General features: G+C 39.4%; 1 protein-coding gene across 1 annotated transcript in view; it reads left to right on the forward strand.

Moving 5' to 3' along the window:
- Window positions 1-13,136, forward strand: part of tspan2b (tetraspanin 2b) — a 39,188-nt gene extending 26,052 nt beyond the window's left edge. The window contains exons 3-8 of the mRNA XM_073823099.1: window positions 3,338-3,435; window positions 3,634-3,708; window positions 4,451-4,534; window positions 8,801-8,851; window positions 9,042-9,125; window positions 9,991-13,136. Coding sequence (XP_073679200.1) covers window positions 3,338-3,435; window positions 3,634-3,708; window positions 4,451-4,534; window positions 8,801-8,851; window positions 9,042-9,125; window positions 9,991-10,056 — 458 coding nt within the window. The 3' untranslated portion in view covers window positions 10,057-13,136. The remainder of the gene's footprint in view (window positions 1-3,337; window positions 3,436-3,633; window positions 3,709-4,450; window positions 4,535-8,800; window positions 8,852-9,041; window positions 9,126-9,990) is intronic.
- Window positions 13,137-13,700: the final 564 nt, after the last annotated feature.

Raw genomic sequence — 13,700 nt, forward strand, 5'->3', positions numbered from 1 at the left:
AGCAATGACAAAGGATTGTCTTCTCCACAGCTACTCTGGCAACGGTGTAAATATTATCAGCGTGTGACAAGACTGTTTTCAGTCAAGAGGGAAGATAAAGGTTGTGTTCATTCTCCCTCTCACACTTTGTTTTTTTTCATCTCAGTTTTACTCTTTTTGTTTCCCAAATGCTTGAGATAATGGTGAGAGTCCTTTCAGCATGAGTAAGTATCACTCAGCCCAGAGGAAGTATATGTTCTAGGAAAATGATATGCTTTTTTCAAGCTGTGTGCTTGTAAATTAGGTGGTGTTTGCAAAGAGAAGTATCACCATTGCTCTCACTGAGAGATAGCAACAAAGTCCTAACCCTAAGCACTACAGTGTGTTGAGAGCTGTGCTTTCGATTTGTTTAGTGGAACAGTTGGGACTTTTTTCTGTTTTTCACTTTGCTTGTGTCAAGTGATGGGGATTTTAGTGACTCCTTTTGCCGGTTATATTGTTACATCCGTGGGTGTTGAAAGTTTTTATGAGTGAGTCATTGAATTAGCCACTTAACCAATTAGTTTAAATACAACAATTATTTCAGGAACTGAACGTGGTGTCTCTATGAGTGACTCAATCAAGTTATTCACTCAATTTGTTCAAAACACTTTCATTCATTGAACAACAATTCAGTTTTTATTGAGCTGATTTCGTTACTACACTAGAATTCAAAAGTTTGGGGTCAGTATGTATTTTTTTAATTATTAATTTCTTCAGCAAGGACACATTAAATTGAAAAGTGACAGTAACACCATTTAATATGAAATATGAAGCAACGCACCTGTTTTCAACATTGATAATAATCAGAAATGTTTCTTGAGGAGCAAATCAATGTACAGGTGCATCTCAATAAATTAGAATGTTGGGGAAAAGTTCATTTATTTCAGTAATTCAACTCAAATTGTGAAACTTGTGTATTAAATAAATTAAATGCACACAGACTTAAGTCTTTGAATTTTTTTAATTGTGATGATTTGGCTTACATTTAACAAAAACCCACCAATTCACTATCTCAGCAAGTTAGAATATGGTGACATGCCAATCAGCTAATCAACTCAAAACACCTGCAAAGGTTTCCTGAGCCTTCAAAATGGTCTCTCAGTTTGGTTCACTAGGCTACACAATCAAGGGTAAGACTGCTGATCTGACAGTTGTCCAGAAGAAAATCATTGACACCCTTCACAAGGAGTGTAAACCACAAACATTCATTGCCAAAAAAGCTGGCTGTTCACAGAGTGCTGTATCCAAGCATGTTAACCGAAAGTTGAGTGGAAGGATAAAGTGTGGAAGAAAAAGATGCACAACCAACCGAGTAAAAAGGGCAGCCTTGAGAGACTTGTCAGGAAAACTGATTTAAGAATTTGGGTGAACTTCACAAGAAATGGACTGAGGCTGGTGTCAAGGAATCAAGAGCCACCACACACAGACGTGTCAAGGAATTTGGCTACATTTGTTGTATTCCTCTTGTTAAGCCACTCCTGAACCACAGACAATGTCAGAGGTGTCTTACCTGAGCTAAGGAGAAGAAGAAATGGACTGTTGCCCAGTGGTCCAAAGTCCTCTTTTCAGATGAGAGCAAGTTTTGTATTTCATTTGGAAACCAAGGTCCTAGAGTCTGGAGGAAGGGTGGAGAAGCTCATAGCCCAAGTTGTTTGAAGTCCAGTGTTAATTTTCCACAGTCTGTGATGATTTGGGGTGCAATGTCATCTGGTGGTGTTGGTTCACTGTGTTTTTTGAAAACCAAAGTCACTGCACCCATTTACCAAAATATTTTTAGAGCATTTCACAGGCTTTTTAAAGATGCTGATTTAATTTTCCAGCAGGATTTGGCAACTGCCCACACTGCCAAAAGCAACAAAAGTTGGTTAAATAACCATAGAGTTGGTGTGCTTGACTGGCCAGCAAACTCACCAGACCTGAAGCCCATAGAGAATCTATGGAGTATTGTTAAGAGGAAATTGAGAATTAAGAGACCAAATTATGCAGATGAGCCAAAGGCCACTGTCAAAGAAACCTGGGCTTCCATACCACCTCAGCAGTGCCACAGACTGATCACCTCCATGCCACGCCAAATTGAGGCAGTAATTAAAGCAATAGCAGCCCCTACCAAGTATTGAGTATGTATACAGTAAATGAACATACTTTCCAAAAGGTCAACAATTCATTAAAAATGTATTTTTTTATTTTTTTATTGGTCTTATGAAGTATTCTAATTTGTCGAGATTTGTACATTTGGTGGGGTTTTGTTAAATGTGATCAATATCATCACAATTAAAAGAACCAAAGACTTAAACTACTTCACTCAGCGTTGATCACTTTTTGTTTTACATTATATTCAAAAAGAAAATGTTATTTCGAATTGTAATAATATTTCACAATATTACAGATTTGACAGATTTTTGTATTTTTGATCAAATAAATACATTTACACACATTCTAAATCATAAAAATCTTAAATACATCTAATAGACGTCTGTTTGACATAGGAAACGTCCAATAGACGTATTGCAGATGAGCAAACTATGTCTTGCAGATGTAAATGCAGACGTCAAATAGACGTCTCCTTGATGAGCAAAATAGGTCAAAAAATCATACCTTTTTATAACTTTTAATACCCTAGCCTGAATGATGAACACCCTGATGATATTCTACAAGGTGACATTGCAAGCAGTATAATAATTACTCATCATCTGCTTTTTTAAATCCTATTTAATGATATAGCAAGATAAAGCGTCACAATATCCCCTAACGTTTCTCTCTCTCAGGAGAGTTTCGATCTAATTTCCAGACTTCCCACCTGTCCCAGGTCTCCTGTGACATAATTATACCGGCTCAGGATGAACTCCCGATGCTGAACTAAAGAGCTCATGTCTCTAGATTACATTTTGAGGCTAGAGTCTGAGGAAGCTGATCCTAGATTAGTGAGTACCAGGCAGCTGACTCTCCATGCCCTGATGTTGACTGAACCTGTCAGGCATTGGACTTGCAGCTTTGCTCTGTTGTGGAGGCAGATGGGAATTCACACACCCCATGCTCTCTTTCTGTTTTACTCTAATGAGGATAATAAGTTGATGGAACAGGCTGGAGTGAAGCTAATGACATCATCTCTAAGTGTTGTGTGCAGCCACACTGTGCTCAAACACATGCTCCCAGAGCGACTAATGTAATGCTTGTGCTTCCCTCTGCTGGTAACTCTGTTTAAACTACAGCAGTGTTGTGCCAAAAGGAGGAAATTATTCTTTAATGTTCCAATTTACATCAACAGTTAAACAGTTAAAGTGTAAAATAACTTTGTGTGTTCTTGTGTCCCGCGCAGGGGTATATATCCTCATCGCGGCCGGAGGTCTAGTGATGCTGGTGGGCTTCTTTGGCTGCTGTGGTGCTGTGAGAGAGTCTCAGTGCCTTTTGGGATTGGTGAGTGTGATATTCTTCAGATTTTGAGGTAACAAAACAATATTGTTCACTGACAGTAAACCCTTGAGGATGTTGTTTTATTTAAAATTTGAGAATAAGAAAAACACCTGGAATATTTCTTTATTTAATAAACCATATATAAAAATAAAGATATTTATATAAAGATAACCTAGGTGTTGTGTCTCTCTATCATGGCAGTTTTTCGCCTGTCTTCTGGTCATCTTTGGAGCAGAAGTTGCTGCAGGAGTGTTTGGGTTCCTCAACAAAGACGAGGTACTGCTAAACTTTTCATGATTCAGAGTTAATTTGAAATCAAATCAAAATGAATTTTACAACTTAAAGAAGTTCACTTTCAGAACAAAAGTTTACAGATAATGTACTCACCTCCCTTGTCATCCAAGATGTTCATGTCTTTCTTTCTTCAGTTGCAAAGAAATTTTTTTTTTTTTTTTTGAGGACCATATAATAGACTTCTATGGTGCCCCTGAGTTTGAACTTCAGTTTAAATGCAGCTTCAAAGGGCTTGTTATTTTCATACAATTTAAATACTTTTTAATTTCAAACGTTTGTCTTGTCTTGCTCTCCCTGAACTCTGTGTATTCTGGGTTAAGACAGTTAGGGTATGTCAAAAATTCCCATTGTATTTTCTCCCTCAACTTCAAAAATTATTTAAAAATCATCCTACATCGTTATAGAAGTACCGACCCAGTCTTTGCAAAGTGAACAAGCAAAGAAGATCACCCTTAACAAAGGTAAAACAGCGATGTAGGGCAATTTTGAAGTTGAGGGAAAACATGAGATGGGAGTTTTTCGACATAACCTAACTGTCTTGAACTGGAGAAAAAAAAAGAGTTCAGGGACAAGAAAAATTCTGAAATATTTTCCTAATTTCTTTCCGACTGAAGAAAGAAAGACATGAATATCTTGGATGACAAGGGGGTGAGTACATTACCTGTAATTTTTTGTTCTGGAAGTGAACTTGTCCTTTAAATTCTTTAATTATCTGTCATTTTAGATCATTAAGGAAATAAAAAATTTCTACGACAAATCAGCAGGAAACAACGGAAATAATGCAACCGTCAAATCTTACCATGATGTTGTGAGTTTACACTTTTTACTTCATTTTTTTGCATCTTACTGTTTATTTAAACAGGAACAGTAAATATAAACCAGGAAATATTAACAAAACCAATTGCTCTATAGAGATTACTAATATTTTCTGAATGTAATGCTTATTTAGAAAAGACAAAACATCTAAGGTTATGTATGTAACCCTGGTTCCCTGAGGATAAGGAAACGAGACGTTACGTCCTTGCAGACACTTTGGGAACTGCCTCCAGCGTGACCGGTTCTGAAGCAAGCTATAGAACAACGACAGTGAACTTGACATTGGCTGGCGCCAGCCCATGACGTCATTAACAAGTCGCCTAACAGTATAAAATGGGCGCCTGTGAATACATCAAGCATCTTTTTGTATGACGAAGACATAAGGGGGGCCCAAAGCATGGCTACGAGACACAGCATCTCGTTCCCTGTCCTCGGGGAACCAGGGTTACATACGTAACCTTAGACATTCCCTTCCGGAGGGAACTCTACGCTGCGTCCTTGCGGACACTTTGGGAATGTCTATACCAACGCCGCCATGCTGAGGGATAAGTGAACAACTGACTGATTGAGGAGTCAAGAAGGAACATCACCCCTGCTTCCAGCAAAAGTAGCCTGGGCCAGAGCCTGAGCTCAACCTCGCAGGTCAGCTCAGAGCCTCGTTGCGTCATAGCTAGCTCGGCTACCCAAGCACGGAAATCTCAAGAGTGGAGACTTTCTAAGCGAGAGAGGACCTACTACACTCAACGCTACAGAAAGTAATGAAGCTTATCACAAAGCCTTCATACTAAGCGAAGTTCTGAAGAGCGGAGGCTTCAGCAGAATGACTCTCTAAACGAGAGGAGGCCTGGCAACACTCTGTGCTAGCAGGAAACAACTCTAAGAGTGGAGGTCTCATGACCTAGCTACACTCAACATTGGAGGTAATCAGTGAGGCTCTACAGCCTACACAACAGAACTACCTGAGTGGAGTTTCTAGAGAGTGGAGGCTTCAGCGAGAAGACTCTCTAAACGAGAGGGAGCCTGGCGACACACAATCCTACTAACAGTGCTACCTGGATTGGAGTTGGAAAAACTAGAGGTTTTAGAACCAACTCGAGGATGGGAACAAAGGGACTTCCCTGCGTAACCCACACAGTATAGGTTTTCAGGAAAGGACCCAACACTCAGAGGGAACTTTACCACTAACGTGGATTTCAGAAAGTGCTTAAAGACTCGGCTGTGCACTTACCACTCATGTGGGTTTTAAGGAGTGCTCAAAGGCTTGAGTGTTCACCACTATTGTGGGTTTGAATAGTTGGCCAGAGCATAGCGAGGGAATTACCAATTTACTATCTTGGCGGTAGCAAGGCCTGAAAGCGGAGCTTTTTGAGAGGGGAGGCTTCGACAGAAAGACTCTCTAGAGCGAGAGGAAGCCTAGCGACGCTCAATCCTAAGGAAGCTCTTCAGAGTGGAGGTCTCAGTATGATGACCCTCTAAGCGAGGGGAGACCTGACTACACTCAACGCTTGGAATTGACAAGGCCCACAGAAGAGCTCACATGCTGAAAGCAGAGCTCTGTATAGTGGAGGCTTCGAGGTTGAGTCTCTAAAGAAACAAGCCTACAACACCCGGTCTTGGTGAGTGGTTCGGTTAGCACTCCACCAAAATAATCAGCGAGGCATAAAAGGGGCCTACGAGCTGTCATGACTGAGGCCTGAATTTCTGGAGAGCGGGAGGCTAAACAGAAACACTCAAACGAGAGGGAGCCTGGCGACGTTTGATTCAATGGAAAAGCTCTCAGGAGTGGTGGTCTTAACATGATGACCCCCGAATGAGGGGAAGTACTAAACTCACATAAGAGTCTACCTGTGGGACTCTGTAGACTGGAGGCGTCAAGAATTGAATCTCTGAAGAGAGAGAAGCCTAACAACGACAGTGGCTAACAGTTTTGGCAGAGGGGCTTAGCACGATTCCAAAAAATAGTTTGTGAGGCCCAACGGGGCCTACCAGCTATATACTGTGAGAATGGGTCTAGTTAAAAGCGGAGCTTTAAGGAGAGCGGAGGCTTCAGCAAAAAGATTCTCTATACCGAGAGGAGGCCTAGCAACGCTCTGTTCACCCTTGCTCTGAAAGGGAGAAGAAACTCCTAAGAGTGGAGGTCTCACTTGTATGTATACAATATTCAAAGGGAAGGGACCTGACAACACTCAAGCCTAAAGGTGATTGCCTTATTGGAGTTTCAGAGAGCGAAGGCTTTAGTAGAGCGATTCTCGGCTCGAAGAGGCCTGGCAACGCTCACAGTGGCAGGGAATATATCTAAACATGTATACGCATGTATAAATAATGCCTAAGCCAAGCTCAAAATAGCGGAGGCTTCAAAGATAACTCTCCAGGACGAGAGGAAGCCTAACAACACCTAACCCCATACAGGAGTTACTTACGAGTGGAGGTCTCAGTACACTAACTCACAAAAGCGCTTCTCTTTCTCCCCGATGTCCGCCAGATTCACCCACAGATGCCTCTCTGTGGCCACCAAGGCCGACATGGACCTGCCCACTTCGGTCGCTATCTGCTTGGTGGCCCTCAGAGACAAATCCGTAGTGCGGCGCAGCTCAGCCACCTCCTCCGGGGAAAGCCCCAGACCTCGGTCCAGATCTTTTAGTAGATCAGCCTGGTACGCCTGCAACACTGCCACCGTGTGCGGAGCAGCACCAGCCTGACCCACTGCCGCGTATGCCCTGCCATTCAGCCGAGATGTTTCCCTCAGAGGCTTGGATGGCAGGGTCGGAGCCTTCAGCGTTGATGTCCCTCCCGCTGAGAGATGCAAACGTCTGCTCAATGGGAGGCATCAACGCATATCCGTGCCCACGCATTCCCTTGACATCAGCATAATTCACATGCTGATATCTGTGAATGCGGGCCGAATATGGTTTATCCCATGCCTTCTCGATCTCATTGTGCAGATCGGGAAGGAATGGGAGGCTCACGGGAGTTGATTTGTTATGGCCAGGAAGAAACCGCTCATCTAATCTACCCTGAGCAGCCTCTTCCCTCGTGCACTTCCACTGAAGATCCAAACAGGAAGCCGCGCGGTCCATAACAGACATCAGCTCATCATACACGGGGCAGGCAGGCTGTACGGACTCAGCAGATTCATCTTCTTCCATCTCAGCTACCTCCTGCTTGCCCCAGCTTGAAGCCAAAAGAGCACTCGCTGCTGGATCGGAGGATGCGAGAGACAACACATCCTCCGCCAGCAGCACGTCGTCGTCTCCGACTGACAAGCGTGAGAGATTAATACCCCTCTCAAACTCGTCATCCAGCTCCATCTGTGATACCCACGATCTCAATCGCCGGACAGCCTCAGCTGCAGCGGGACCAGAGCCGCATGGGGCAGATGAATGTCCCAATTCCCTCGAGAAAAGGGACAAACGAGAACAGAGTTTCTTAAGGAAGAAACTCTCACAATGAACGCACTCCGCTCCCTCCAGAGCAGAGCGCGCGTGCTCTTCACCCAAACAAACCACACAAAGGTCGTGTGCGTCATCAGGTGTCAGATTTCTCCGACACGGATCCACACAATTCCTAAACAGTTTCTCTCTAGGCATCGTTTGTACTTACTCGCTTAGAACAAAGACTCTGAAGACAAAAAGATGGTGCCCGTTTTATACTGTTAGGCACCTTGTTAATGACGTCATGGGCTGGCGCCGGCCAATGTCAAGTTCACTGTCGTTGTTCTATAGCTTGCTTCAGAACCGGTCACGCAACCGGCCGTTCCAAAAGTGTCCGCAAGGACGCAGCCTAGAGTTCCCTCCGGAAGGGAACCAGTCGTAAGTAGCATGGGAAAATTTTTAGCAATAGCCAAAAATACATTGTCAAAATTATTGATTTTTCTTTTATGCCGAAATCATTAGGATAATAAAGATCATGTTCCATTAAGAAATTTTGTGAATTTCCTACCATAAATAGATCAAAAACATTGCTAAGAACTTCATTTGAACAACTTTAAAGGATATTTTCTCAGTATTTAGATTTTTTTAAAGCAATATTTATAATTTTGTTTCAATTTAAGTTTTTCATTTAAGATTTATATTATTTCAGTTTTCAATTTATATCAATTACTATTTTAAAGTACTTTTAGTGGTTTAAGTTATCAGTAACCACACTGATGTAACTATAATATTTGTAAATATAATATTGATGTAAATATAATATTTGTTTATATATTTGTCTAACCTTGTTATGAAAGATTTAATTTTGTAACGCTTCACATCTGCAGTTGAACTGCTGTGGCTCAACCAGCTTGTGTCCAGACGTTGTATCAAACCAGGTGAGAATGAATGAATACTAATTTTTCCAATTAGTAAAACACTGTCATTTTTGGAACTTGTGGAATTGTATATTGCTTCCGTTGTGTGACGTCTGTTCGACATGCATTGAAACTGAATTGGTTAACAAAATATGCTATTGAGATGCATATCATCAATCAGTCAATTATCAGTCTGTTTGACACTCTGCAGACATGTCATGCGGCCATTGAAGAGTTCTTCAACACTAAGCTCTTCATCGTGGGTTATGTGGGAATTGGAATCGCAGGAGTCATGGTAAATGCTGTTATATCAGTAAATGTAGTCAATTTAGTCAATTTTAATTTCCTTGTCTGTTTTTAAAACTTGTATAACGTTCATACCTCATAATTTTAATATTTATTTTAAACATTTAGGCAAGGGTTTGTTAAGCCAATTTTTTTTTTTTTTTTTGATATGTGACCCTGGACCATACAACCAGTTGTAAATAGCACAGGTATACTTGTAGCAATAGCCAACAATACATTGTATGGGTCAAAATTATTGATTTTTCTTTTATGCCAAAAATCATTAGGATATTAAGTAAAGATCATGTTCCATGAAGATATTTTGTAAATTTCCTGCCATAAATATATCAAAACTTAATTTTGATTAGTAATATGCATTGCTAAGAACTTAAACTGGTCAACTTTAAATGTGGTTTTCCCAACATTTGGATTTTTTTGCACCCTCAGATTCCTGATTTTGTGGTCCAAGGTCAAATATAGTTAGAATCAGTTCAATTGTAATACTTTTTTTTCAGGATTCTGTGATGAATTTCAAAACAACAGCATTTATTTGAAATCTAACTTGTTTGCAACATTATAAATGTCTTTACTGGTTTTCTTTTATGTTAACACTTCCTTGCTGAATAAAAATATTAATTTCTTAAAAAAGATAATAATACTTACCCCAAACGGTGGTGTATATATTTTAATAATAATAATAATAATAGTAATTGTTTATATATTTATTTATATATATATATATATATATATATATATATATATATATATATATATATATAATAATGTGCACTTAGTGCATATATAAGTGTGGATTAAAAACAGGAACCAAACAGGGTCCATTTCAATTTTATTTGTACATCATCTCTTTTTTACAGATTATTGGCATGATCTTCAGTATGGTTTTATGCTGTGCAATCCGGAACAGCAGGGAGGTGATCTAACCCCGTCTTCCCCACCAAGACGTGATCTTTCACCTTTCTACTCCTAACATTTGCTGGACTTGCATATACACCAATAACATTCCAACCAATTTCTAGGTGTTCTTCTGCCACTCAGGAGCTGAAAAACAAACTCCAGTTTCATAATCCTGTACACGTCAACCAACCGATGGTTAGTCCAGCATAGTTGTTGAAACTAAACTGTCCAATTGCTGGATCATCTTTATTTAATGCCTGCTGGTTAGGTGCAGAGCTGGATTATCCAAATGCAACAAAAATAAGTTACTTTCCAAAAAATCGTATTAATTTAATATAAGTTTTTGCCAGTTTTAGCGCACACATTGAGCGGTGCTTTCTGCGAGAGTTTGCAGATTTATGTATTGATGCTATTCTAGGCTGTTGCTGCGTGGCTTCGCATGTCAGATAAAAATATTGTGTAATGTGATGCCAGGGTTTCTGTGGCAAACCCACGGCCACTAGGAACGTTGATAAGAAGACCCATAGATGCCTTTCATTTTACGTTTGTACACAAAAAAAGTAGTCTTCTACATCACAGACACATTCCAAACACAAATAAACGCTTACCAAAGGACATGCATATGCGCACAAAACATGTTGGAGATCTCCAGAAGCATCTATATCATTCAGTAAGCCTTCTTAAAAGAAATTACAATGTTGTCGTCATTTACTTACCGTCATGTTGTTCCACATTGTTTGAGTTCCTTTGAACACAAAAGAAGATATTTTGAAGAATGTTGGTAATCAAACAGTTGACAATAGCCAATGATGTCCATAGTGTTAGGAAAAATACTATGGATGTCAGTGGGTACCTCATACAGGTTTGGAACCACTTGATTTTTGGCTGAACTGTCCCTTTAAGTCTTGCTTCCCCTCTGAATTTCTCCATGTCCTTTCCACCTCAGGAAAGGCACACTAACACATATTCCCAGCTTTGCTTTCCTGCAATTAAACTCATGCTAACGCAGATGATCAGGTTTCTGTTATGCAATAGCCAGGCTCACCTATAGCCCCCACTGATAACGGTACAGCCCGGTATTCTCTGGCACGATGGAGCCAAATCTTCTCATTCTCAAGGTGGATCTTATGGTGTAGAGTTGCCTGGTTATTTTACACATGTAGCTAAGTAAAGACTCGAAGCTGAAGATCCACTGACGCTGTCTTGTGCCTTCTATTTAGTCCATCAGTGCTGTGAAAATGAAACGGATCAGACATGAAAAGCATTTGAATCATTTGCTTGATTGATTCAACAAGTGAGGATGGTTCAAGCAGCATCCTTAAGTGGAGTTATGAGAGGAAGACTTGATATTTTTATTTTTTCAACATGCATTTATATGAACTGCATTTGTTGACTTTAAAATAATTGGGAGGCTGATCATGCGAATTCCTTTGTACAAGGTCACACATTGACTTATTTAATTAGTATGTTTATTTTTTATTTTTCTTTGTAGTTTTTGTGATTTGAATCGGACAGTGAAATTGAGACCGAATGTAATGAGAGAAGGAAACAGGATCAGGAAAGAAACTCAGGTCACTCGAGGCGCTTCTGCGCCATATGTCGTATTTTGAGATTTTTAATTAGATTTTGTTTTATCACTGAAGTCTCACACTTTTGAACCCTACATTTTTCAACTTCAGACGATCAAATTCGGGATCCAGGAGTAAAGTATCTCCAGTTTGTAATCAATCAAACTTGCCAAATGCATATTGTATTTTACATTTTTAATTATTTTTTTTCCCCAGATTTCAATGAGGTCTCACACTTTTAAACCCTACATTTTTAGCCTAAAACTTTAATGTTAGACAAAAGATGATCAAATTAGGGATTCAGGAGTAAAGTATCTCAAATTTGTAATGAATCAAACTTTCCAAATGCATATCGTATTGTACATTTTGTTTAAATACTGTTTCACCAAGCAACAGTAAATGTGAGTGTATCTTGCGTCTTAAATTCTTTGTACGTATATGTGAAGGTTTCACAAGTTGTCATTGTAGTTGTAGCGATCATAAACATCTGTATTGTGCGGTTGATGTGTAAAGAGGCAGTTTTGGCCAGTGTACAGCAATTTTGTTTCATATTTGGCATTTGAATGTTAAGGTGCCTTTTTTATTTATCCGAAAAGACAACTTGGGGCCAGATTTCCTTTTGGCATCTTTAGGTGTAAAAATAGTACTGTCAAGATTTACTAAAAAGTCTGAAAAGGTGTGGACAGTTATTTTTGCACCGCACCTTATTGAATATGCAGTTGTAGGAGTTTTCCATTTTAGATGCAAAATTTATGAGTAGCAAGTATAAAAATGAATCACGCAATGCGATTTACTAACATGTGCGCTTGTCAAATTACTGGTATTTGCAGCATTATTTAACGCCAAAAAAAACACGTCTTAAAATAGGTGGTAATTTGCGCTGCCTTAGGTAGATTTATGCTGGTCATAATGGAAATTATCTGACTGCGTCTGTTCTTTAATGTGCGCATTAGGTGCACATTAAAGAACCCGTAGGTGCTTTAATGGAATTGCGTTGTAACGTTAATTTGCCCCGTTTAGTAAATCTGGCCCTTAGTATTTGGTTGAACGTTTTTTAATGAAAGAATTAGAAAAGAGATTGTTATTTATAATGGGGCAGCCGTTGGCTGGTCAGATATATTTCTGCTGGTGCGTCACTGCTGAAGTTCCTCAAATTGAAGTGGCATTAGAGTAGCAAATAGGATACGTCGTAGTCGATGCAAACATAGAGTAACACATGAAACAAGTGTTCCGTTCACATTCAATGTTGTAGATCTGTCCTCATACCCAAACGCAACCCAGTCATGGTTGTTCAGAGTGTAAAATAACTAGTATGGAGCATGTTAGTGTGGCTTTCGAGTAGAGGCTCTGTTGTAAACTATTTTTAGTGTGCTATGTCGAGGGGTTTTTTGTACTGTAAACATAACACTGCAGTCTTTGGATGTTAGTGTTCATACTTTTGTGTGTTTAATTTATTTTCTGGAGAACAAGTTCAAAAAAGCATTCAAGTTTCTCAGGAACATTGTAGCACGAGAACAAATAAACTTGTTTGAAGTTTCCGATTTGTGTGTTTTTCAGATTTTTATGTCATCAGCACACCTTGCCAGGACTGTTTATTAAATTAAAAGTGTGTGTTTGTGTGTGTGTGTGTGTGTGTGTGTGTGTGTGTGTGTGTGTGTGTGTGTGTGTGTGTGTGTGTGTGTGTGTGTGTGTGTGTGTGTGTGTGTGTGTGTGTGTGTGTTAATACCCCTGCAGTATGAAATTGGCACCAGCTTGGCAGTAGATGTAAATTAAAGCTTCTGCTACCCAATTCATTCTAAATATAGATCATGCAGTTTTGTCACCTTCTTTAATTAAAATGTTTAAAAACTGTAGTTGTTTTGATATAAAACTGTTTTTTAAAGAAGTTATTTAATTGGAAAATGTCACATTTTAAAATAATTTTTAAAAATGGTTTCTCCCTAAACCTCCTGGAAAAGTTTAGAAATGTATTCATTTTTGAAAATGATTTTGATACCACTTGTATTCCGTGCTACACGAGCACCAGAGTCAAATGGAAATGCTAGTTCTATTTGTAATTTTATTTTTTTATTGTAAATTACATACTAAGTAATTAGTAACTA

The sequence above is a fragment of the Garra rufa genome, chromosome 18, assembly GCF_049309525.1.
Source record: "Garra rufa chromosome 18, GarRuf1.0, whole genome shotgun sequence".
NCBI lineage: Eukaryota > Metazoa > Chordata > Actinopteri > Cypriniformes > Cyprinidae > Garra > Garra rufa.